General features: G+C 37.0%; 1 protein-coding gene across 1 annotated transcript; it reads left to right on the top strand.

The window, feature by feature from the left end:
• Positions 1-14,323: 14,323 nt before the first annotated feature.
• Positions 14,324-17,912, top strand: LOC132184711 (aluminum-activated malate transporter 9-like). Its single transcript, XM_059598439.1, has 6 exons — positions 14,324-14,901; positions 15,366-15,503; positions 15,609-15,878; positions 15,983-16,119; positions 16,212-16,358; positions 16,905-17,912. The coding sequence occupies exons 1-6, from the start codon at positions 14,505-14,507 to the stop codon at positions 17,586-17,588; spliced, it is 1,773 nt and encodes a 590-aa protein (XP_059454422.1). The 5' UTR covers positions 14,324-14,504; the 3' UTR covers positions 17,589-17,912.
• Positions 17,913-26,056: the final 8,144 nt, after the last annotated feature.

Genomic DNA, 26,056 nt, shown 5'->3' with positions numbered 1-26,056 from the left:
CATACCAGTTATTGTAATAATATGATACTCCGCAACTAAAGTTTAATGTTTTCTAATTTCGCTTGTAATAAAATCACTTGAAGAATGTTTTATACATTTATCGTATCCTTTAAAATCAAGTACTCTGATAGACCTTATAGATCTTTGCAAAAACTTTTGTTGTAAAAGAAGAAAAGTGGCAAACTCAGCCTTAACGGGCTGGGGATGTTACATCCGAGGCCCAAGCTATTTCTCCCCCGCCCACTTTTAAAGAGCGGGAGCTGCTGTTTGAGACCACCTTCGCCATTCGCGAAGACTTTCAAAACCATGAGGCGACTCAATGGGTGGTCGCCGAGTTCAAGCGTCGGGGGCTCAAGAAGCTATTCAAACTGGTCACCTCCACTGCCTACCGGAAGCTGGTGATCGAGTTCTATGCCCGCCTATCCCATGATTGCAACAGGCCAGCTGCCCTTTCTTCCAAGGTGCAAGGCCAAGTTGTTGATGTGACACGGGCCGACATTGCCGTTGCTCTTCAATGCAATGATGAGCATCCTCTAGAAACCGCACATCTTGCCGAGCAACCGCCCCGATACTATGTGGCGAAAATCATTGAGGACAATTGCCAATGGCAATATGCCGATGCCCATCATAATGCCAGTAGCCGATCCAAGCTACCCCAACTGCTTTGGTTTGTAGACTCCATATTGCACCGTAATGCCTTCCCCTTAAGACACAAAACTCAGAGGCGTGATCACTTTCTCCAAACCCTCTACGCCTTCCACAACGATGTCTGGTACTCCATTCCCGACATCATTTGGAACCAAATTCATAAATTTTGGAATAGAGTACACATTGGAGGAGCAGAGTCCACACACTCATGGGGGTTGCCCTTCCCCTACTTAATCACCTACATTCTTCAAAAAAAGGGCATCAAGGGCATCGCAGCTAATGAGCCAGCCACTACTACTCTAATATTTGGTATTCGCCAATGGAACAAGAGCTGCTCCCATATGCCCCGGGTACTCCCAGCACCAATAGCTGATGAAGAAGAGAGTGAGGCTGAGCCAATGGCCGAAGATGAACTGGCAACAGCAGACGAAGAGGAGCCCCCGATCATTTTTTGAGTAGCACAGTACCGCTCCCTTAGTGAAGAGATGGCGGGCCTTTGAAGAGAATTGGCTGATCAAAAAAGGGAAGCTCCGGAAGATAAAGCACTACTGGATCAACGATTAGCTACCTTGGAAGAATTGATGCGGTCCATACTTAGCCGTTTGCCACCACCATCTGGAGCATCTACTTCTGGACAACACTGAGCAGGGACCACCGTCTGACTGAAGACGTAAAACTTAGTGCTCATGGGAGGCACCCCATAATTATCCTTCTATTTTGTTTTGTTTAAGTGTGTTTCAGTTAATCTTTTTATTTATCTTTTGTTTTGTTCCTTTTTACTTGTTTTTGTGTTTTTTATTTTGCAGGGACAAGTGTGCTTCAATTCAAGTTTGGGGTATCCTATGAGCCATGCTTTCCAAGATCATGTCGACCATCTCCTAGGTACACTCTTTCCTTTATAGACACATTGAGGACAATGTGTCATTTAAGTTTGGGGATATGGGCACACATGATTGTTCACACTTTGTCCCAATTTCAAGTTATTTGTTTGTGTATTTGCTTTTTCATATTCAAAAAAAAATATATATATGCATGTTCATGTTTGTCCTAAAATTCTAAGTTGATCTAAAAGAATGGTGGCTTGAATTCATCAGTGAACTTAAAATTTTGAACTCACATGATCTGATGAGTGAATCTATTAATTTGATTACTTGTTTAGGTCAGTTGAAAAATCACATGTTTGATCTGATCACACAAGCACATTAGCACATAATTTGTGAGCTATGACATGAGGTCTCATATGTGTGTTTCTGCATCTTGGATGAAATTGGATGACTTATTAGATGACACTGTGGCATATATATTGTGAAAAACAAAAAAAAACAAAATATAAAGTAAATGATCACTGAGAAGCTTTTCACTAAGTAGCTGGACCTCTTGCCTTAAAGCATTGAGTGTTCACGTCAAAAGATGAAAAATGTTGATTTGATCAATGTCATGGTTAGTTTGATTTTGTAGCCTTTTTGACTCGAGTTAGTAGGTCCTTAGGGGTGTCTCTACACCTAATTCCCTAAAACCATCTGATTTGGGAGTCATTGACTTAACACTCGCTACAAGGGTCAATTAGAAAGCTTAAACGAACCAAGCATTACACAACCTGACTAAAAAAAAAAAAAAAAGAGAGAGAGAAAAAGAAATATGCCATGGTTGTTCATTCTAATAGGGATTTCAATTAATTTTGAGAGATGGAGACATTACATGTTGAAAATATTTGGAAGTCTCATAATTTTGTGCTAATTCACTATACACAAATTTCAAACTTGTGATGATTTAGTATGTCCTTTGTGAGTAATTACACATTGAGGTTCCAATTCATTGTGAAGATGGAGTTCATCTTTTTAAGCTTGCTTATGAATGAAAATTATAATCTTGAAGTGATACTTTAATTTCTGGGATAATATGAACTGTGCATGATGTTTGTGGGTAACATTTCTGGAAAAATCCTCACGAGACTTCACTTGTCCTCTAGCGAATTCCTAGAGGTTTAAAAGGCTTGTTGCATATGCTAAATGCAATTGTATATCCCACGAAAGATGGATTTATCTTTTTGTTCTCTGTTTTTCACTTTTGTTGTTAGTTTTGTATTGCTAAGGGACTAGCAATATGTAAGTTTGGGGGTGTGTTAAGTGCTAAAATATTCATATTTTCAGCCCTTAACTTACATGTTTTAATCCTTTGGTTTTAGTTAATTAGGGCATTTTAATTCATTTTTGTGTTTTCCATATTTTTGCAGGCTTTAGGAAGAAAATAAAGTAAATCTGGAAGATTTGGGCTCAAAGAGAGAAGATGGAAAAAATGGGAGCCCCTGACACTGCGATCGCTCACAGGTTCCCTATGATTGAGCGCCGTACCAGAAAAGACAAAGCATTAAGCAGGCCACGAGCGCTTGAGCACACAACAAAAGCGGCTCGATCGCAAACCTATGATTGAGCGCACACGGGTTGTGATTGATCGCACCCGTTCGCAAGAGACACACCAAAGCTGCGGCCAGAATGCTAGTATTTCCATATTAGGGTTTTCCAACTCCCAATTGTAATAGGTTTTGAAATCCTACGAAATTCCTAGGTTTACTAGTTTGCCAAGGACTTCTAAAACCTATAAATAGTTCTTTAAACCTCTAGAATAGGTATGCTTTATAAGGAGAAGAATTGGAGCTCTTCAAGTTCAAGTTTCGGGTTTATTCTTTTCCTTTTTTTTCTTTTATTTTATGAAGATGTTTAACATCAACTTTATGTGTAACTAATTTAATTAGTAGGGCTAGATTGAAGCCCTAGTTATGTTTTGTTAATATTCAATATTAGTGCCTTTGTGATGATCTTGTTATGATATCTAACTTGATTAATACCTAGTTTCATGAATTCCTCATATGTGTGTGCCTGATCAACATGTGAATGTGGTATGGACTAGTTAGTTAAATCAATTTGGATGATCGAGGATAAGTGCCAAATATTGCATATTTGGACTCCTTTATTTATATTAGTTAATCCTTTAGCTGTGTCGTAATTTAATATTTTGTGTTAGTTTTGTGTTTTTAGTATTTTGTAGGTCATTGAAGAAAAACTACAGCTTTAAAGGGAAAAATACAAAGTTTGGAAGAAATAATACTTTGAAAAGACCTAGATGATGTGGTTAAGTCTAACCAAATCCAAGAAAAGGTTAAATCAGGTTAAAGTTCAGATTGGATAAGATTTTGGATCGGATTCAAATTCAGATTCTGCACATGTATTAGTATTTTGACCATAATTATCCGTTCAAATATCGGATTGAAGTGATTCAAACGGCATTGGAAAGCTAACTAAAAATACTAAAATTTGTTGTGAAATATGATTTTCGTAATTCGGACGGTTTCTATGCCAAAATCACCCCGCAATTAAAGGACACAAATCTGGACGAATCCTATTCCGATTTCAGACTTCTATTTTGACTGGGAGACAGACCTCCGAATTATCTAGGTTTACTTGGGCTTCTAGGACTTCCCTAAGCCTATAAATAGACTTCTTTGCATTCAAGAAAAGAGACACAATCCTAGAGAGCAAAATTCTTTTGTTTAGTTTTTCTTTAGGTTTAGGTTTAGGTTTAGATTTTATTTTTATGTGGAGCTAAATTCCCAACTGAGGTTGGGGATGAAGCCTCACTGATGAAGAACGACATCACTTTTATGTAAGTCTTTATTTATCCGATTTTATTGAGTGTTATATTTCAATTGTTTTACTTCTAATCAATGTGTGGAGTGATTCTTGAATATCTCTTGTGATTCAAGGATACTTGTGATGATTTAAGATAATTTCATATGATTGATTGCTTGGTTTTTAACTCATAAAAATTGGATATCCCTTGTGATTTGTTCTACGGATACATCTGGTGTTTCAATTGAATTTGGATTCCTTTTGTGATTTGGGCAATGAATGGATACGTGGGATGGTTTTGATTAATTCTTTGAAGCATGGTAAAACATATATAAGATTTAAATTGTGAGAACTTCGGATAAATATTGATGGATATGGAGTATGATGTTATGATTCGGTGAGTGTGGATTCCCAAACCTTAGTCTTTATCTTTTGTTTTATTTAGTTTATGTTTATCTTTTAATTTTTAAAACCAAAATTCAAAACCCTTTTGGAACTAGGTTAGGATTTAATCAGTTTAGATTTAAATTGCTCTTTCAAAAATATAATTCTCTATGGGTTCGACATCGCAGTTGCAATTCATTAAACTACAATTGATTCGTGCACTTGCGAGTTAAACAAATTTGCACAACAAGTTTTTGGCGCCGTTGCCGGGGAATTGTTCAATGTTTTAAACCAATTTATTTCTAAATTAGTTTTATTCTTCTACTACTTATAATTAGGATTTTATTTTTCTGCAATTTTTTTTGTTTTATTCGTGTTACTAATAAAAAAATTTAAAAAAAAAAAAAAAAAGATTTTTCTTGTTGTTTTTTGTTTTGTTTGGCTTGTTTTATAGTTCTGCCGCAGCACCTTCCGCACATTAGCGCGATCGATCGCAGTCACAACAACTGCAGCAGTTCCGTAGATCTTTGCAAAAAATTTATTTTTGGTCCTTTTTGTGAGTTTTTAAATTTTAGTTTTATTTTAGTTTTAGTTAGTTAGTCGTTTTTTTTTATATATTTAAAAATAAAAAATAAAATTGGTTAATGTTTTATGTGGGATATTTGCATGCTAAAAAGTGAGGGGGAAGCATGAATTTTCATTTTAATGATTTTAATGCCTCGCCTAGTCATAGGACACCAACCTAACTACCCTCAAAATTTTTACCCACATAAACCATGTTCATATTGTTTCAATCTTTATCATGAGGAAAACAATTGTCCAGATCTGGGAGCTGAGCTCGATGACTTATGGGACAAATTATACCAAATCAGAGCAACTAGATCTAACTTTTCATATGAACAAATGAACACCAGTTTCTCCAGCCCGAGGTTTGATTCAAATTTCAATTGTTATAACTCGGACTGGAGCAACCAATATGATTTCTCAAGATCAGCTCAGGCTACCGGAAATTATGCTCACCAATTTGATGAATTGCACCAGTCAGAATATCCGCAATTCGATCATCATGCTCAACCTCCTGTTTATCAGTCTACCACTCAAGTGCCACAGCCTGCACCACAATCATCACTGGAATACATGATGAAAACATTAATAGAAAAAGTTGACCAATCCAACTCCCAAGCTATACAAGAGCTCAAGAATTCCAACTCCCAAGCTATACAAGAGCTAAAAGGTTTTACCAATCAAGCTGTACAAGAGCTGAGGAATTCCAACATGGCTAATGGCAAAGACATACAAGAACTTAAGTAGGCCATGACCAAGACAGAAGGACAGATCGGTCACCTAGTTGCTGACTTCAACAGAATAGAGGAAGAAGAGCTCCAAAGTCAGCTGATGGTTGAAAGGCACTACATGATTGATGAGGATGATTCCGAAAATTCTTATCATGAGCATGCCCAAGTCACCATCATACTTGAGAGTGAGGAAATTGTGGATAACAAAGAGGAGGAAGAGAAAGATGAGCAAGTTGAGCACCCTGAGCAAGTTGAGCACCATGAAAATAGTGAGCCCCCAATGGATCCTAATCTACCCAGTGATATGGAAGTGAGTACTGAAGCTCCTGCGACATATCAAGAGCCCAAAGACTTGTGCACTCAAGTACACAAATCTAGGAACCACTTTCTTAAAAAGATCCTTCGAAGTAAGAGATTCTACAAAAGATGGCGAAATCTCCTTCCAAAGGGGTATGAAGTTTTGAAGAAGAAGGGGTGGAAGGAATTGGTTGGACATCCGCATGATCGGGGAAAGCACTGTAAAGTTTTCTCCTCCAGTTTATTTTCTGCATTTCACTCCACAAATTCTTTCTTTCCTTTTTCATTATATTGCATTTCTTTTTATTTGTTTTTGTTTCTAACAGAAATTAATCTTTTGATGTTCTGTTTCTGTGAAAAAAAAAATATTGCTGTTAGTTTTTGTTGACAGGTGTTTTGGTGTTTAAGTTTGGGGGACGCCCTAGCCTTGTTCACACTCAGATTTCCTTACTTCCGGTAATGTATTTCTTTACTACACATTGAGGGCAATGTGTAATTCAAGTTTGGGGGTATGGAAAAACACTTTGTCTATTTATTTTTGTTCTTATTTGTTTAATTTGATTTGTCTTTTTGCGTTAAAAAAAATTGGAAAAAAAAAATTGTGCTATGTTGTTGTCAAGTTTGAGTTAAACTGTAACTGTGATTTGCATTTCATTAGCTTACTTAAAGAGTTGAACGCATCATTATGTCATTTTGAAGCTTGAGTCCCTTGACTTATTTTTGGGTAAAAGAGATTTCACTTGTTTTGAGATAAATTTTCATGAGCACATTGGCATGTTTTCTGTGAGGTATGATGTTTGAGCTTAGGCTTGTTCTCTTTGAGATTTGTTGGATGACCTATTGATGAATAACCATTGGCTTGCAAGATATTAAAAAAAAAAAAGAGAAAAAAATAAATAAAAAAGAGAAGGAAAAAGAAAAGAAAGATCATGTTGAGTTTTTCACTGAGTAACCGGACCTCTTGCCTCATTAAGCATTGAGTGTTCGCGTCAAAAGGTGTGAAGTTCAGTGTTGATTTATGATATGGCTAGTCTGGCTTCGTAGCCTTTTTGACTTAAGTTAATAAGCCCTTAGGAATGTTCTACATCTAGTGCCCTAAAGCTACCTGGCTTGGGAGTTATTGGCCTAACACTTGTTACATGAGTCAATTAGAAAGCTTAAGAGAGTTAGACATTGCAAAGCCAATAAAGAAAAAAAGAAAAAAAATGCATATCTTGCCTTGGTTGTTTCATTTGTTAGGGATTCTTTCAAATTTTATGGAACTTATCTTGAGTTTAAACTGAAAGCTTCATGATTGTATGCTAATTACACTTTACACTTTTCAGAACATATGATTCCTCAATTGTCCATTTATGAGTGATTTGATTATGGATTTTATTTTTGACTGTTATGATGGTGTTTGTCTTTTTAAACTTACTCATGAATAAGAACCATTGTTTATGTGAAACTTCTTTCTTGTTAACAACATAGTGCACAATGTTTGTGGGTATCATTCTTGTTAAGCCCTCACGAGACTTCACTCGTCCACTAGGGACGCCTAGGGGTTTAAAAGGCTTGCTGCATATGCTAAATGCAATCGTCTCTCCCACGAAAGAGGATTTATGTTTCTTGCTTTCATTTTATTTTTCGTTTTGTTTTGCCAAGGGACTAGCAAAATGTAAGTTTGGAGGTATTTGATAAGTGCCAGATATTGCATATTTGGACCCATTTATTTACATTAGTTAATCCTTTAGCTGTGTCGTTATTTAATATTTTGTGTTAGTTTTGTGTTTTTAGTATTTTGTAAGTCATTGAAGAAAAACTACAGCTTTAAAGGGAAAAACGCAAAGTTTGGAAGAAATAATACTTTGAGAAGACCTAGATGATGTGGTTAAGTCTAACCAAATCCAAGAAAAGGTTAAATCAGATTAAAGTTCAGATTGGATAAGATTTCGGATCGGATTCAAATTCAGATTCTGCACATGTCTTAGTATTTTGACCATAACTCTCCGTTCAAATATCGGATTGAAGTGATTCAAATGGAATTGGAAAGCTAACTCAAAATACTACAATTTGTTATGAAATAGGATTTTCGTAATTCGGACGTTTTCTATGCCAAAATCGCCCCGCAATTAAACGACACAAATCTGGACGAATCCTATTCCGATTTCAGACTTCTATTTTGACTGGGAGACAGACCTCCGAATTATCTAGGTTTACTTGGGCTTCTAAGACTTCCCTAAGCCTATAAATAGACTTCTTTGCATTCAAGAAAAGAGACACAATCCTAGAGAGCAAAATTCTTTTGTTTAGTTTTTCTTTAGGTTTAGGTTTAGATTTTATTTTTATGTGGAGCTAAATTCCCAACTAAGGTTGGGGATAAAGCCTCACTGATGAAGAACGACATCACTTTTATGTAAGTCTTTATTTACCCGATTTTATTGAGTGTTATATTTCAATTGTTTTACTTCTAATCAATTGTGTGGAGTGATTCTTGGATATCTCTTGTGATTCAAGGATACATGTGATGATTTAAGATAATTTCATATGATTGATTGCTTGGTTTTTAACTCATAAAAATTGGATATCCCTTGTGATTTGTTCTACGGATACATCTGGTGTTTCAATTGAATTTGGATTCCTTTTGTGATTTGGGCAATGAATGGATACATGGGATGGTTTTGATTAATTCTTTGAAGCATGGTAAAACATATATAAGATTTAAATTGTAAGAACTTCAGATAAATATTGATGGATATGGAGTATGATGTTATGATTCGGTGAGTGTGGATTCTCAAACCTTAGTCTTTATCTTTTGTTTTATTTAGTTATGTTTATCTTTTAATTTTTAAAACCAAAATTCGAAACCCTTTTGGAACTAGGTTAGGATTTAATCAATTTAGATTTAAATTGCTCTTTCAAAAATATAATTCTCTGTGGGTTCGACCTCGCACTTGCAATCCATTAAACTACAATTGATTCGTGCACTTGCGAGTTAAATAAATTTGCACAACAATCGAGTCCTAGGTTTAACATAAGTAACAAAAGTAATCCACATCGGGTTCTTGGGTTAATCAACATGGGGAACCGGGAGTATACACCCTTGCTCTAGGCCTCATGTATTTGTCGATTTCCACAGAATATATGTTTTCCTAGAGAACAACTTAGTATACACTATGCTAAATCTTTTAGGGAAGAAAAGAGTTTGAGTATATACCCATGCCTAACTCGTTGCTTAGGAAAATCTATTGCTTAAGGAGTATACACCCATGCCCTTAGGTTGACAAACGTTAGGTAGATATAACTTGATCAAAACATTGGCATATTGATATATTAGCTTAATATAATTAGCGGTGGATATCAAAGCCCTACCTTTTTATCATTATCAATTTAAACCCAATCTCTTGTTTTATTTTACTTTGAGAACTGATTTTAGATAAGATTCAGCAATCCTCGTGGGAATGACCCCGTACTTGCACACTATACTACTATATTGACCTCGTGCACTTGCAGGTAAAACATCCAATTATTTGTCTATTAATTTAGGTAGGTAATTGTGAACAATAGGAATTAATTGTAATTAAATAGTAACTTGTAATGACAAGTGTCACAAACCTATTTGAAGCTAGTTTTATTTTTCCCTTAGGTCTCGTACCGAGCTAATGTAAATTAACCATGGTTGTGCTTTTTTATTTATTAGGCTGTTTGTTTTGAATTATTAAAACATGGGCTAGAAATAAATAGTGCATGATATGCATGTATGAGATTGGACTTGGGATAAAACCCAAGCCCATACCAAACTATAATAGGCGCCTGGACTTGGTCTAATAATCCAACCCAAGCCATGTAGCTATATAAGGAGTGGAGACTAAGGGTTTTCCTAACCCTAGCCATCCACCCTAATAGTCCCACATGGACTTTTCTCCCATCTCTCCTAGTATGCTCAGCCTATAAATAGATAAGCATATAACTTTCACAAATAACTACAGTTCTTCAATATTTACTAAGAACATTATATTCTTGAGTATTCTCAAGAATAAGTTAAATTTTTGTGCAAGTTAAGAGCCTACACTCTTGGTTATTCTTAGTCATTGGTGAGAAAACTTGAAGGTCTCATAATCTCTAAAGTTACATGTGATTTTCATTGGAGGAGCAAGAAGAAAAGTTTTGCCCAATAGCTAAGGAGTGGTTGTACTGTTAAGGTTATAAATCGTTTGTCATAAATATTGATTTGTATTCCCTAAACCAAGGGATTGAAATGATATTTGTTAACCTAATTTGACGGTTATGTTTATATTTGAATTATTCAAATCACATGTAAAGCTCTATAAATAGAGCATTGTCCTCAAATCAAATATCAATGAAAATATAGCCTATAAGGCTTTATCGTGTGGAATTAGACTATAGGCCAAACCACCTTAATCTCTATGTCTTTATATATTATTCCACTTTATTTTTATCATATTACTTGTTTTTATATGGTATTAGAGCTAACAGGCTAACGCTAATTGTTCGATCCTGAATTGGAATTTTTTTTTATTATGTTTCTTATCCTTTGTTTCGGATTGATTTCACAATCACGAAACCCTTTTGTCTATACTATTTTATTTTTGTTTAAAAAAAAATAATCAATTTGTCATTAGTCAAATCAGATCCATGGCAGAGCCACACCTTCATCCACGGCCTATCGCCGGTGTCGTTCTCAGCATTTCATCCCTTCCCTGGCATCACCAAGCATCCACTGTTGTCCACATCCTCATTTTGACCATCCCTGGCCCATCACAAGCAACATTTCTCTAGCCATCTACAATCCACGCGCCATCATGTTCAGTAGACATGGAGGTTGCCAACGATCAACCATCACACTGAAGATAACAGAATAGCCCACCGCGTCCAACCACAAATCCACGAAGTATAGCGGTGCAACCACCTTCGCCATCGCATCCTGCATAATAGATGCAATGCCACAAGTTTCTCACCAGCCAGATCTCAACCAACCCACTGCCAACCAAGCACTGTGATGACTACAGAGCCACCGCTCAGCTACGTCATTTGCAACCCATGCCCATAACCGGCGCCAATGGCTTGTACGGTAAGGTGGGAAAGATTTGAAGAAGACAAGTGGTGTTTGGTTACGGGATTCAGGTAATCCTTATCCCAGTTTATGTAATATAAGAATAGGATATTATTCAGAAAAACAAAAACAAAACAAAGAAAAAGGTAGAGAAAAGTTGAAACCGAGAACCAAAAAAAAATAAAGGGTAAAGTCCTCTTAACCCCCTCAAACTACCACCCCAATGACAATCTCTCCCCCAAACTATCAATTGCGACAATTTACCCCATCAACTACCAAAACATTGAAAATATACCCTTCAATGCTAGTAAAATGACACAATTGCCCCTATAAAATTTTCAATAAGACAAATATATCCCTTAAAATTTGAAAAAAATCAATTAAATATATTTGAAATTAAAAACAAAAACTATTAAAATATTAAAAGGGTTTGGGGTGGCCTGGCCACCCCCATTGGGCCCTAGAGTGGAGAGAAGTAATATATAGTTCATTGGAACTAGGTAATTGAGAATCGAAGCTCGACATGACCTTGGCTGCTCCAGTCTCATCTTCTGCACCGGCCTAAACTATTCTACTCTCCATAATTCAGCATCGTGATTAACTCCTTAGTCCCCCTCAGACAAAAAATAAACCCCAAAACCCTTCTCCTAAAGCAATCTACAAAAACTAAAAACACAAAGAACAACTTTAAAACCCACCAAACACAATCCAAAAGCTAAACCCAACACAAGAACACAGAAAACCAGTAATTACATAAACACTTGAAGATTAAAAACACTTGCATAGGTCAGTAGTCACCCAAAAGTACCAAATCGGCAACATACAGAATCCTGAAATAGAAGCCCTTGAGAATTAAATCACCATTTGGAGCCTCAAAAACATCCACGTCTAAACCCAAACCAACAATACCCAGAAATCAAACTTCACCCCAAATAAATAAATAAAAATGAAACAAAAAATCCCTAATTACAGTAGCAGTTGGAGCCACCCCATGGCCTAATAGGGGTGGCCAGCCACCCCCTTGGCCCTTTTGGGGGTGGTTGAAACCACCTCCATTTGGGTTAATTTGGGGGTGGCTCGACCACTTCAATTTGGGCCAAAGGGGTGGTCGAGGCTACCCCTGGTGGGTGGCTAGACCATCCTCAGTTATCTAGGGGTGGTTCGGCCACCATCCAGGGGTGGTTCGGCACCCCTAGTTTTTTTTTTTTTTTTAGTATTTTTTTTTTGTAAGTTTTAGTATTTTGTTTTTATTTTAGTAAGAGTAATTTTGTCATTTTACTACCATTGGGGGGTACGTTGTCATTGTTTTTGTGGTTTGGGGAGTAAATTGTCGCAATTAATAGTTTTTTTTTTTGGAGGGGGGAGGGGGGGGAGATTGTCATATAGCCGATGCTGGCCAAAAGGTATCCGATGTTCAAATCCCAACCTTAATAGTAGATGCTGGCCACAGTAGCCTAAGTTCAAGTTTCAAGAACAACCAATTTTCAAATTAGGCGCCATCAACTCTAGCCACTCGATGTTCAAGATCAACGACGAACGGTTCATCTTGCAGGGGCATGTTAAGGATATAAATCATTTGTAGTAAATAATATTGATTTGTATTCTCTAAATTAAGGAATTTAGATGATATTTCTTAACCCTAATTTAAAAGATATGTTTGTATTTGAAATTATTCAATTCGCATATAAAGCTCTATAAATAGAGCATTGTATTCAAATCAAATATAAAGAAAATGTAATCTATAAGGCTTTACTGTGTAGATGTAGACTATAAGCCGAACTACTTTAATCTTTGTCTTTATTATTATTCCACTTTATTTTTATCATATTATCTATTTCTATACATACAACCAAGTATGTGCTCATACTTTTGTTGTTTAATTAAAATAACATTGTTCTTCTTAAAGTTCAATTTTAGCTTAGGATTTTTATTTTTCATTGTGCATTTGTCCTTTACGGAATAATCTCACATGCTTCAATAAACCAATATCAAATTCATTGACGTCAACTTTTAAGATTTTAGAAGAATTTTCAAAAATTATAATATTAGAGGTTGGCGACAATATGTCACCAACATGAACTTCTAAACTTTGTGCATTTTTTTTTTTGTTTTAAAGTCAAATTATTTGACTTTGTTATTCTTTACAAAAAAATTTACATAGTCATACGGGAATCTTTAGAAAAGAAAGAAGAAGAAAAGGACAAGTTAGCTACGAAAAGATTAAATGAATATAATAGTTTTGGTATGTCAAATTTTCCAATTAGTTGTACAACTTCTTCTTCTTCTTTTTTTTCTTTGTTTTTTTCAATGTTCTCGTCTTTGGGTTTTTCTTTTTTATTCTTTTTAATTTATTTCGTTTGGTTGTTTCTCATGAACTAATAATTACTTTAGAGTTTAGACTATAGTTATCAAATAATATTTAGAAGATATTGTAATCTGCAATCACATAACTATAGTTATAAAATAACAACCAAGTAACAATAATTTAAAAGAAACATGCAAATAAATAAATTGAGAAACATAATTCACAAAACTAACTATAAATGGAATTACAAAATTGGTATATACGAAATTCTCCACTATCACTCTAACACGATCCTTACTCTACACGTTTCAAGCAATGACTACTATGAAAGAAAATTAAATTCAAATTGTATATAGTATCTACTTAGTAGTTTGTAATGAATATTGTCTCAATTGAAAGTTAATTCGATAAAAATGTGATTTTTTTTTTAAAAAAAAAATTATTATTTTAAACCAAAATATAATTTAATTCTCTAAATTGAAAAAAAAAAAAAAAAATGTTGGTTGATATCCTTTACTCTCACTGATGCCACGTGACGTTACAGGTAAGGGAGATGTCACATCAACGACCAATAAGTGACTAAGGGTATAGAAACGACACCGTTAGGGGGCCCCTGCAAACTGGCCTACGAGGTTGAACCACCACATGGGATGATCTTTTTCACTCTATTATATTATTGTTATTGGCATCTCATAAAGGACAGAAATTCCCCGATCTTAAAGCTACGCCGCAGAATCAGTTCCCATGTAAAACTACGGAATGAAAATAAAAAAACCTCCATTTACGAGATATTTACATTCACATACCCTCTCTTCCTCTGAATCCTCTCTTCCTTTCTTGCTCTTCAATTTCCGTATCTCCTCCGTCTACCTGAGATTTGTTGCTGGGGAGGAGATATGGCGGCCAAGCTGGGTTCCTTCAAGTACAGTTTCGCGGAGAGAAGGGAGCGGCTGCTCTCATCCAAGGGCTACTCCGTGCTCGCAGGGTTCAACCCTATAGGAGACGAGGAAGAAGGCGAAGAAGAAGGAGAAGCTGCAAACAGGTGTTGCTGTTGCTCGTTTCGGTCGGTGTCGGATAGAGTTTCGAGGTCATGGAGGACGGTGCAAGATGTGGCTTACGAGGCCTGCAAGATGGGTCAGTCCGACCCGAGGAAGATCGTCTTCGCAGCCAAAATGGGCCTGGCCTTGATGCTCATTTCATTGCTCATTTTCTTGAAAGAGCCGGTCAAGGAGCTCAGCCGCTACTCCGTTTGGGCTATTCTCACCGTCGTCGTCGTCTTTGAGTTCAGTATAGGTATGTATGGCCTTTTAATTTGTGGGTATTTTTTTTTTTTTTTTTAACATTTTAAAATTGCACTCTTTTGTTTGCAAAATCGCAGTGCCAAACTCCGCTCTAAAGTGAAGTCAAAAAGCATCACAATGTACCAAGTTGGTTGATTCCTTTTTGTTAATAGAATATCATGGGCCATCATCATGTCTTTCAATATTTCTGAATCAATCGAACTTTTAACAATTTTCCTTTTGTAATCTTGGCCTGCATATTGAAGTGACTAGTCGTAGGTTTTCACTGTCTATTTGGGTCAATTTTCTTTTTCCTTTTCAAAAAGCTCTCAACTTTGGTTCAACCTGGAATTTTTTCTTTTTTGGGGGTAGTGGGTGTTCTCTCATATTTTTCTCAATATTTTTTGTTCTAATGTGAATTGAGGTATATGTATTTTTGTATTTTCCTATGTGTATGGTGACAATGTTCTTCTGCAGGAGCAACTCTTAGCAAAGGATTTAACCGTGGATTGGGGACGTTGTCAGCTGGAGGGCTTGCTTTAGGAATGGCAGAGTTGTCAGAATTGGCTGGAGAATGGGAAGAAATTGTTATTGTTTTGAGTATCTTCATTGTAGGTATGGTTTTGTAGTCAGTATTCTTTCTTCTGTTGTTGGAAAAGTAGTCCTCTGTCTCCTTTTTTGCTACTAGTATTTCTTTCTTACATGTTATGTGGTTTCCAGGATTTTGTGCAACTTATGCAAAATTATACCCCACAATGAAGCCTTATGAATATGGGTTCCGGGTATTCTTGATTACGTACTGTTTCATTACTGTATCTGGGTATAGGACAGGGGAATTTATTAATACAGCCGTGACCCGGTTCGTTCTCATCCTATTTGGTGCTGCTGTTTGTTTGGTAGTAAACATATGCATTTATCCCATCTGGGCTGGCGAGGATCTGCACAATTTGGTGGCAAAGAATTTCATGGGTGTTGCAACATCTTTGGAAGGTTGATATTTCTAAATTGCTTGACTAAGTAAAATTTTGGTATTGAAATTCCTGTTTTTTCATCTTCATTCTTTCTTGACTCATTTCCATGGGCTTATATTTCAGGTTGTGTTAATTATTACCTTAATTGTGTTGAATATGAAAGGATTCCTTCAAAAATTCTTACCTATCAAGCTTCCGATGACCCACTGTACAGTGGCTACAGATCAGCTGTAGAATCTACAAGTCAAGAGGATGCTCTGGTATAGTTTATTGCAATTATGCTGCATCTGCAATTCATTGTGGTGACAGTATTGGTCCTTAGGTTATTTCTGACTCATTCTTTTGTTTGAAGATGGGATTTGCTATCTGGGAGCCACCTCATGGTCGTTACAAAATGCTTAGATATCCATGGAAGAACTATGTCAAAGTAAGTGGTGCACTGAGGCATTGTGCATTTATGGTCATGGCTTTGCATGGATGTATACTTTCAGAAATACAGGTATATTTTTATCTCTATCTTCATTGTTACATGGTTTCCACTTTTCAGTGGAAGAAAGACTACTGAATCTTCTTTTTTCCTATTGCAAAAGATACTGGGGTGGGTTTGACAACATTGATTTTTTGGGCTCTGGAGGAAATCTGCTTCATGGTTGTTTATTTCAGAATTAGTTTCATTGATTTATAATAATCCTCTCACTCCAATTTGAAGGATCATATAGTAAATGCATGTTCTTGTAGTATTTGCTTCAGAGTTTTCAAAAAATTCTTTGAAGAGAGGTCCCAGGATTGAGTTATCACATTCTACTGCTAATCATTTCATTTTTCTTTTTGCTTTTGTTTTCAATAATAACCTGTACAATTCGCCGACACATAATTTCATATTATCTGCTTTTACATTCTCCAGTATTTGTGGTTGTGCTCTTCCATGTCTTACTTGAGTGAAAGCAGATGCCAGTTGCTTACGTGAAGTTAAATTCCAAGTGCAAAAACAAATGTGTGGGTGTGTGCATGTCTACTATTGAACTTCCATTGTTGGTATATGTAGGCCCCTCCTGAACGAAGACGGGTTTTTCTAAGTGAGCTTCGGAGAGTAGGTTATGAAGGTGCTAAAGTGTTGCGTGAAATTGGGAACAAAGTGAAAAAGATGGAGAAATTAGGTACTGTAGACATACTTGATGGAGTGCATGAAGCCGCAGAAGAATTGCAAAAGAAGGTTGACCAGAAATCGTACCTTCTTGTCAATTCTGAGAGCTGGGAAATTGGAAACCGACACGAGCTGGGAGAGCCCCAGGACTTTCTGAATTTGGATGAAGATGAAAATAAAATTCTGCAACACAAGTCCCGTAGTGAAGCCATACTCGATCTCCGGTCAGTTACAGTTCCAAAGAGTTGGGATGGCCAGATCCCAACTTGCGTGGACTCTACCCTGCCTTCTAGTGTTCCTCCAGAAAACAGGTTCATGAAACAAGTATCATGGCCTCGACGAATTTCATTTAATGCCGATGCAGTACCAATGGTGGAAGAATCCAAAACTTATGAAAATGCTAGTGCGTTAGCATTAGCGACGTTTACATCCCTTTTGATTGAATTTGTTGCAAGGCTTCAAAATCTTGTTGACTCATTTGAAGAATTAAGTAACAAAGCAAATTTTAAAGATCCTGATGAGCAACCGCCAGCAGTTGAGACTGATGGGTTTTGGAACAGATTGCGTAATTGGCTAAAGTTCTAGAATTCAATGTGTTCTGCTCAGTTAAAGATCATGAAACTGATGCCCTATTAGTCTGTCATCATTCAGGATCTATGCCTTAAAAGATTTCTCTCAAATTGAAATCTGCATTAGTCAGCAGTTCTTTACTCGGAAAATTAATATGCTTTCTTGTTGCCAATGCTCTGTGAGAGAGATTCTGATGGAGAACTTGCAATCCATGTGCCCAAAAACTGGATGCTGATAATAGATCTGACTGAACTCTTGTATTTGACTAACTCTATAAATCGACAATGTAGAATACACTTGGACATCATAATATAAATATTCTCTCTTTTCAAGTGTGCACTTTTATGTGTTTTCCAATATAATCTGATCATTTCTAGAATTGCTTCATGGCTTTGTAGAGTTAAACTATTGACAAGCAACTTACATCTGGTTTTGCAGGTCTTAGAACTGGGCATGTCTGACCTTCAGAACCATTTGTAATTGGCTTAAATAAATTGAGTCTTGTGCAAATATTCTTTCAAATATTACTCCACTATATTCAAAGTTTTATGTTGAGAAATCTAATTTCGTGTTAAACAAAATATGAATCAAGTTCTGTTGCCAAAGACATGAAAGAGAAATTTAATGAATGTTTTAGTGTTTGTAAGTTGCAAGTGGTAGAATTCTCTAAATTTCAAACGGAGGTCAAGTGCTGGCTTATAGCCTCAGCTCTAAACCAGAACGACACCGTATCCGAAGCACCAAAACCAGTCGAACCCAAGGTAACGCTTTCTCTATTGTAACGGTAGTGTTCAAGCATTTTCACAATTTCACCCAAAGCCTTAACCTTTCAATGGCACTTTCTTCAATCTCTAAATTCCTCTCATTCTCACATCCCCAAAAGTCCCCCACTGCTTCCTCTGCCGAGAAATTCTAAACTCACCTGCGGAACAACAGTGCCCAAAACATAGAGAAAACCCTGGCCACAGTTGTGGCCAAATTGGACTCCAAATGTGTCACTGAGGTCTTACATAGATGCCACCCAAATCAATCCCAAATGGGTCATAGGTTTTTTCGTTCGGGCTGGCACTCAATCCGGGTATAGGCATAGCCCCTTCATGTATAGTAAAGCTTGTGAATTGTTTGACATTAATTGAAACCCAAGTTTTCTTGTTGATGTTGGTGAGGGTTATAGGGTTCAGGGGTCTGTGGTAAATGCCAAGGCATTTAAGGTTGTTTTGAACTTGTGTAAGGAAGCTAATTAAGCTTGCTAATGAGGCTTAATCATGCAAATTACATCTTTCATCCAGGTCAATAAGGATCAAATGTTCAGCAGAAACAACGAAAAATTTGATGACTGCCAGTAATGCATGAAAAGCCCAAAGCTATTTCTTAAACCGACTACCCGATTTAACCTAGACCCGTAATAACGCAAAAAAGACATAACATACTATAATAACGTGATATAAGATGAAAGGTACAAACGAGTTTATAATGTTTTGGAAGTTTAGCTATTCCATGCATGGAAAATCCTAATGTAATATGATTAGATGTCTTTAAAACCCACATGATACTTTTTTTTTTTTTTTTTTTTGAAACAAAAACCCACATGATACTTGTTAACAATAAAGGTAATAGATTAAAACCAAGGAAAACATGCTAATACATCTTAAAACGAGATTGCAGTTTAGGGGTCATCTCCTCTTGAGGATGAAGTCTCACAAAACTTACTCTCTTTCTCTCTCCTCTAGGGCTACTGGTGGAAAGAAATGGCAAAATTGTGTTTTTATGAGAATGAGGATGGCTTTAGAGGGCGTTTTGGATGCTTAAGGGTTGAGGTGGCGAAAAAGATAGAATGTTCTCTGACAAGATCAAACATTCGGGAGGTACTTTGAACGTCCAAGAGGTGCTTCAAACATCCGGTCAGAAACAAATATCAATCATTCAACTGGGACGTCGAACATTTGGAAATGAAGAATGGTAGAATATCAAAGGTGTTTTTAAGGAATTATAATTTTTAGTATTTATTGGAATCCTTTCATATGTTAATTACAAATATGGGGTTTTGATTTATTTATTTATTTATTTGGACATGTCCACACAAGAGAGGTTTTGATTTATAAATCGTAATTGCTGAATAAATAAATATATTTATTTTAGGGGTATTACAATGGATGGCTTCTTTTTTTTAACATGTGGCATGTGTTGCAGCAAAATTATGTACGTGGCATTAATCCTGAAATAGATGGTTGCAGGACCACCCTTCTTCTTTGTTGGAGTATGTGGTCATCTCTTTTTTTTTTTTTTTTTTTTTTAAGTAATAAGTTAGTACCTTTATATGAAAAATTAAGCACTAATTTCTTTAACTTCTTTAAAAAAAAGTTATAAGAAAGTGTAAAAATATTTTAAAAAAAATATTATGCGTCTTTGAGAAATCATCTGTGTTTAAGATCGTTTGTCGATGGTTATTTTTTTATTTTTTATTTTATTTTATTTTATTTTATTTTTGGTGAGGAGGCGTTGGGGAATATAAATTTTAGTCCTCATGTTTTCATGCAGTTTCAATTTTATTATTTTTTTTTTTTTTGAAAGTGGATTCCCTTCTTTCATTACTCAAAAATAACTAACTCGTCACTTACAATATCGTGAAGATAAATGGGAATATCATCTACCCACATGTGATCCCCCCTATAGATAAAGCCATTCATGCTAGTCTATGAGCAGCCATGTTAGCTAATCGTTTTACATGATTTAATTCCCAGTTTGGCTCCCCATGTAGTAGGTTTTTGGCATCATTATTGAAATGCCCATAACTTGCCCAACACTTACCCTCCTACCGAAGGGCTTGGATAACTTCTTGAGAATCTCCTTCCAACTTGACGTGTCTAAGCTCCAGTTGGCGTCCCATGTCAATAGCACACCAAACACCTATTGCTTTCGCCATAGATGGGTCCGAGATGCAGGGCCGTGTAATGCATTTTGTTGCCACCAAAACACCTTCAAAGTCACGTACCATTACTCCCACACCAATTCTCCTCCTCATACTATCAACAGAGGCATCCCAATTAACCTTCAACCATCCCTCCAAAGGTTTTTCCCACTTTGATTCTTGGACTTGAGGGCTTCGTAGACGTTCACTAATTGGCCGGGCATTAGATAACAGAAACAAATCCATCTGTTTAGTGGCTATACGGTTCACTGCTGCAAGAGTAATAAACTCCTCTTCAAAATCAAACTTATTTCTTTTGAACCACACCTGGCGAGCCACGAAAGCAAATCTTTGAATCTCCTCATCCTCCCACGTCCCCAAGAGCTTTGCAAATATGTTAAGAAAACCGACTTCATCACTCGTACTTTTTTGAATTATCTTGGAACTACCCAACTACACATCCTTCGATGCCGAACGGCTCCAAAGAACATGCCCAACCAATTATGTTTCCCTGCCACAAATTGGACATAAAGGATCTAGAGCAATGCCACGCTTAAATAGGTTCTCCTTTATAGGCAATATATTTTTGCTAGCTTTCATAGAAACATAGCCACCGCCCTAGGAACTTTATATTCCATATGGACTTCCAAATAGTAAACGTACTAGGAATCAATGAGCTGCTACCCTTCTCCATTTCCTTTCTATCACACTCCACATGGTACGCACTTCGGACTGAAAAGATCCCATTTTTATTTCTAATCCATGATGATCCGGTTGTTTATTCGGACAGATTGGCAACCTTCCAATATTCTCCACTTCCTCAGTCGTGAATATCTCTGCCAAGAGATTCATGTTCTTCCAATTAGTGTCACCATCAATGAGCTCACTTACTTTTGCTTCTTTATCTAGCACCCGGGCAGGTGTTTGAATGGAATAGGTAATCGGCTTCTCCACCCATTTATCCCCCCATATGTTTATAGAACAACCGTCGCCCACCCTCCAAATCAACCAATTCTTGAGCACTTTCCGAGCAGTCCAAATACTCCTCCTAGCATAGGAAGGTGATCAACCCAAAAGGGCCTCCAAAAAACTACCATGAGGATAGTATTTTTCCTTGAAAATCTTGGCCACTAACGAAGTCGGATTTTGATGAATTCTCCACCCTTGCTTTGCTAGTAGTGCCAAATTGAAGCTCTCTAAGTCACGAAGTCCCCGGAAGAGGAAGTGCAACATGCCGGGTGGGAGGAGAATGAGAAACAGGTCAGTAAGGTAAGTTACAGATCATCAGGAAACCCTAAACATGGGGACTAATCACGTAGATAGGGTAGTGAAGGGGGTACAACAAAGAAAAAAGCAACGAACGTTCGAGGAGATTTTATTCCTTTTCTAGGGGAGGGTATTTCGGACTCTAGTGAATCTAATCCTACGGGGAGTGTGGGCAATGAGGCGGAGGTGGGGGAGAGTTTATTACTGCTGCATGGAGAAAATAGGGGGCAACATAATTTATTCTTGGGCCAAGGAGCAAGAGGGGTCGTGCAGAAATGCCAGGAAGCAGTGGGTCAACTTCCCACGTTATCTACTATGCATGGGTCGAGGTTGGACAAGGTTGCAGCAACTGTTGTGCCAAAAGGAGCTTTAAAGGTAGCTGAAACCATGTTCACATCACACCAAATTCCAGGAACGAAAATAGGGAAGGTTATAGAGAAAGGGATGCATGCGGGGATTGGGGGTGATAAGGCAGAAGAAGATGGTTTGGATAGTCCCATGAGGGAGGCAGTTACGGTGGGGTCAGGTGGTAGGAGGAATATGAGAACCTAGAAAAGGCATGCATGTGAAAATTTGGGTGGAATTGCCCTTACGGGGGTGGAAGGGAATAAAAGTTCTAAACGTAAGGCTTCTGCTGTAAAGGGTAAATTGAGTCAGGAAGTACTAAGGAAGAAGAGCAAGAAGGAGGAAGGGGATTGTAGTGCAGTGAAGACGGGCTCGACAAACCCAATGATTCTCCTAAGCTGGAACTGCTGAGGGCTTGGGAATCATCGGACAGTTCGTGACCTTTGTCAATTGGTAAAGGAAAAGAAACCCAATTTATTGTTTCTAATGGAAACAATAAGTAAGAAACATCGTCTAGAAGGTTTACGTGTGAAGCTTGGTTTTGATGGGTTGTTTGTGGTAGACCCAATTGGGAGGAGTGGGGGTTTAGCACTCTTTTCGAAGGAGGAGTTAAAGCTGGAAATTCAAAACTATACAAGGAGGCACATCAATGCCATTATTAGTTGGCCGGAGGAAGGTATTAGATGAAAATTTACGAGGTTTTATGGCCATCCGAATAGTGCTAAACGTAAGAGCACTAGCAGCAGCTTCCCAACCATTTTCCCTCAATTTAGGAAATAAAACTACTTTTTGATTCCCTATAAAAAAGCACTTCACAATAGATTCTCTTATTTTTTCTTATATGAATTAAATATTATTTCTTTTTATCATTGCAACCAATAAGAGAGGAGAAATGAGAGAGAATTGTTGGGACATGTGGAGGAGAGAAGAAAGAGAATGATTTGTTTATAATTTGATAAAGCATTGAGTATCTACAGTGTTTCCTAATGCATTGGGAAACACTGCAGATACCCTTTGGTGTAGGTTAAATATAGGGCTTTTGATGTGGGTGTGTTTTTATGGTTTTTTTTTTTTTTTTTTTAATTTTTCCAAAACATAGGGAAGGGAATGACATATAGGGCATTTGCTGCTAGTGCTCTAAGGAGTCTTGGGATTTCCTCAATCACTTGAAATTGTATTCTCCCTATTTGTGGCTTTGTGTAGGAGACTTTAATGAAATCATGAGGCAACATAAAAAAATTGGTACGGTTCTTAGAAGAGATGGGCAAATGGCGGATTTTCGTACAACTTTAGAGGATTGTAATCTAAGTGACTTGGGTTTTAAAGGTCCCAAGTTTACTTGGACGAACGGGCATAGTGATGAGAGCTTTACGAAAGAAAGGCTTGATAGAGCAGTGGCAAATAAGGATTGGTGCAGTTTGTTCCATAATGTAACGGTCCATGTGTTGGTTAGTCGTTCCTTCGACCACAAACCGTTGCTCACTGAATGTAAAGTTTTGGAGGAGGTTTGTAAGAAAGGAAATCGGGGCTTTAAATTTGAATTCAAATGGATTTTAGATGAGGAGTGCCAAGCGGTGATAAGGGAGGCGTGGGAAGGAGATGGAGTAGCAGGTGATTCGATTGCAACAGTTTCTTCAAAATTGGAGCAATGTAAAGGGAGACTCACAAGTTGGAGTATCCAGAAATTTGGGAGCACCGAAGAGACTATAAAACAGAAAACAAAGCTTCTAGCAAATTTGCAACGTGATGAGGATTCTGGGAATTAGGCGGAAATTAAAAAGCTACAAGGGGAGATTGACTTAATTATGGAATAGGAAGATTGTCGGTGGAAAAGGGCTAAACATCATTGGTACCAAAAAGGCGATTGCAACACGACTTTCTTTCATGCCTAGGCTAGTCACAGGAGGAAAGTTAATCAAATTCAGACGATACGGGATGAGGAAGGGAGAGAATGGAAGAAACCAAAGGAGGTTATTAAAGCTTTTGTCCAGTTCTATCATTTTCTTCCAAAGGGACCGTAGGGCTGGAGGAGGTGTTGGGAACTATGGAAACCAAGGTCACGTCAGAGATGAATGCATTATTGACAAGGAGATTTGATGCGACTGAGGTCGATTTTGCTTTATTACAAATGCAACTGCTCAAGTCTCCTAGACCAGATGGTTTTGCGGCTTGTTTTTATCATCAATCATGGCTTTTGATATGGGATGAGGTATGTAATGCTGTCTTGGGCTTTCTTAATGATGGTCTTTTGAGGTCGGGATTAATAATACTCATATTGCACTCATTCTGAAAGTTAAAAATCCTTCTTGCATTTCGGAATATCGGCCCATCAGTTTGTGTAATGTGTTGTACAAATTGATCTCCAAAGTTTTAGCTAACGGTTGAAAAAGGTGCTCCCATCCATCATCTCCCCAACCCAGAGTGCTTTTATACTTGGCAGGTTAATCACCGACAATATTCTTGTAGCTTTTGAGGCACTCCACATTATGGATGTACGAATGAAAGGGAAAGAATGTTTCATGGTGTTGAAGTTGGATATGAGTAAGGCCTACGATAGAGTTGAATGAGACTTTTTGGAGGTGGTAATGAGGAAGATCGGCTTTGCGGAAAAATGGATCACACTCACTATGACTTGCATGAGAACAAGGACATATTCAGTTCTTATCAATGGGCAGCCGAATGGTCATATAATACCCACTACAGGTCTTAGACAAGGTGATCCTCTTTGGCTCTTTCCCCATATTTTTTCCTTTTGTGTGGAGAAGGTCTGAGTAATATGCTGAATCCTACAGAGTCAAAAGGAAGAATTACTGAACTACCTTTTACTGGGCGGGAAACCAGAATTAATCACCTGTTCTTTGCAGATTATAGCCTACTTTTTTGTAAGGCGAGTAGGCTTCAATGGTACCATATCCAAGGGGTTTTAGAGGAGTATGAAAAAGCTTCGGGTCATAAATTAAATAGAAGAAAGACATTTTTTTTTTTTTTTAGTTGGAATACTGGTCAGGAAATCCGAACACATAGCCTATCGATAGCAGGGGTTAGCTCTACAGGCCGGTATGAGAAGTACTTGGGGCTGCCATAAATTATAGGATAGTCCAAAGTTAGTGCTTTTGCAGGGATAACATAGAAGGTGTGGGATCGGATTAATGGGTGGAAACAAAAATTCTTGTCCCAGGCGGGTAAAGAGATCCTTCACAAAGGCAGTCATTCAAGCAATACCCACATATATTGTAAGTGTTTTCTTGTTGCCCAAAACCTTATGTAAAGACATTAATTCTATGATGTCTAAGTTTTGATGGGGGTAATAAGGAGAATGAGTCTAAGATGGCATGGATGAGTTGGGAAAAAATGTGTCGATTTAAAGAGAAGTGTGGTTTGGGATTTCGCGATGCAGTTTCAATTTAAACCTTAGGTATTCAATTTCAATGATTATGTCTTTAGGTTTTCTTTTTATTTTAAACCAATTCCCTTTTCAACTTACCGTCTATTCAATTAACTGTATAGCATATGCTACATGGCTCTCGTTTAACACATCATGTGCCAATTGTATGTGTCATGTGACAAAGTTGGGCGGCTGCCTTCTTTTTATTATTATTATTATTATTATTATTATTATTTTAAGATTGATTAATTTTTTATTTAGAGTATATTTATAATCTAAAGTAATTGTGTGTCGTGACACATACGGTTGGCACAAGACTCGTCAAAAAAGAGTTACTTCACATTATTATTATTATTTTTTTCAAAAAAAAAAAAAAAAATTTACTTCACATTATGATGGTAAGTTAAAAGAGATGCCTATTTAAAAGGATAATGATCATCTCAATTTCAAATGAAAAGTAACTTATTCATTTAATGATTTGAATTTAAAGTTGGTACATCTAATGATATATATAATATTACGACATTTAAATTTTTTATCAGACTTGTCAATATTGACTTTATACATACATCGTACAGA

The sequence above is a fragment of the Corylus avellana genome, chromosome ca6 (assembly GCF_901000735.1).
Source record: "Corylus avellana chromosome ca6, CavTom2PMs-1.0".
In the NCBI taxonomy this organism is placed as follows: domain Eukaryota; kingdom Viridiplantae; phylum Streptophyta; class Magnoliopsida; order Fagales; family Betulaceae; genus Corylus; species Corylus avellana.
The sequence above is the reverse complement of the archived record's forward strand: the minus strand, read 5'-3'. Positions and strand labels throughout refer to the sequence as shown.

Excerpts from the sequence above, each read along its gene's own strand:
- LOC132184711 (XM_059598439.1), top strand. The coding sequence starts at position 14,505 with ATGGCGGCCAAGCTGGGTTCCTTCAAGTACAGTTTCGCGGAGAGAAGG. Across the intron at positions 15,504-15,608 it reads TTTGAGTATCTTCATTGTAG|GATTTTGTGCAACTTATGCA; the intron begins GTATGGTTTTGT and ends TGTGGTTTCCAG. Across the intron at positions 16,359-16,904 it reads GTATACTTTCAGAAATACAG|GCCCCTCCTGAACGAAGACG; the intron begins GTATATTTTTAT and ends TGGTATATGTAG.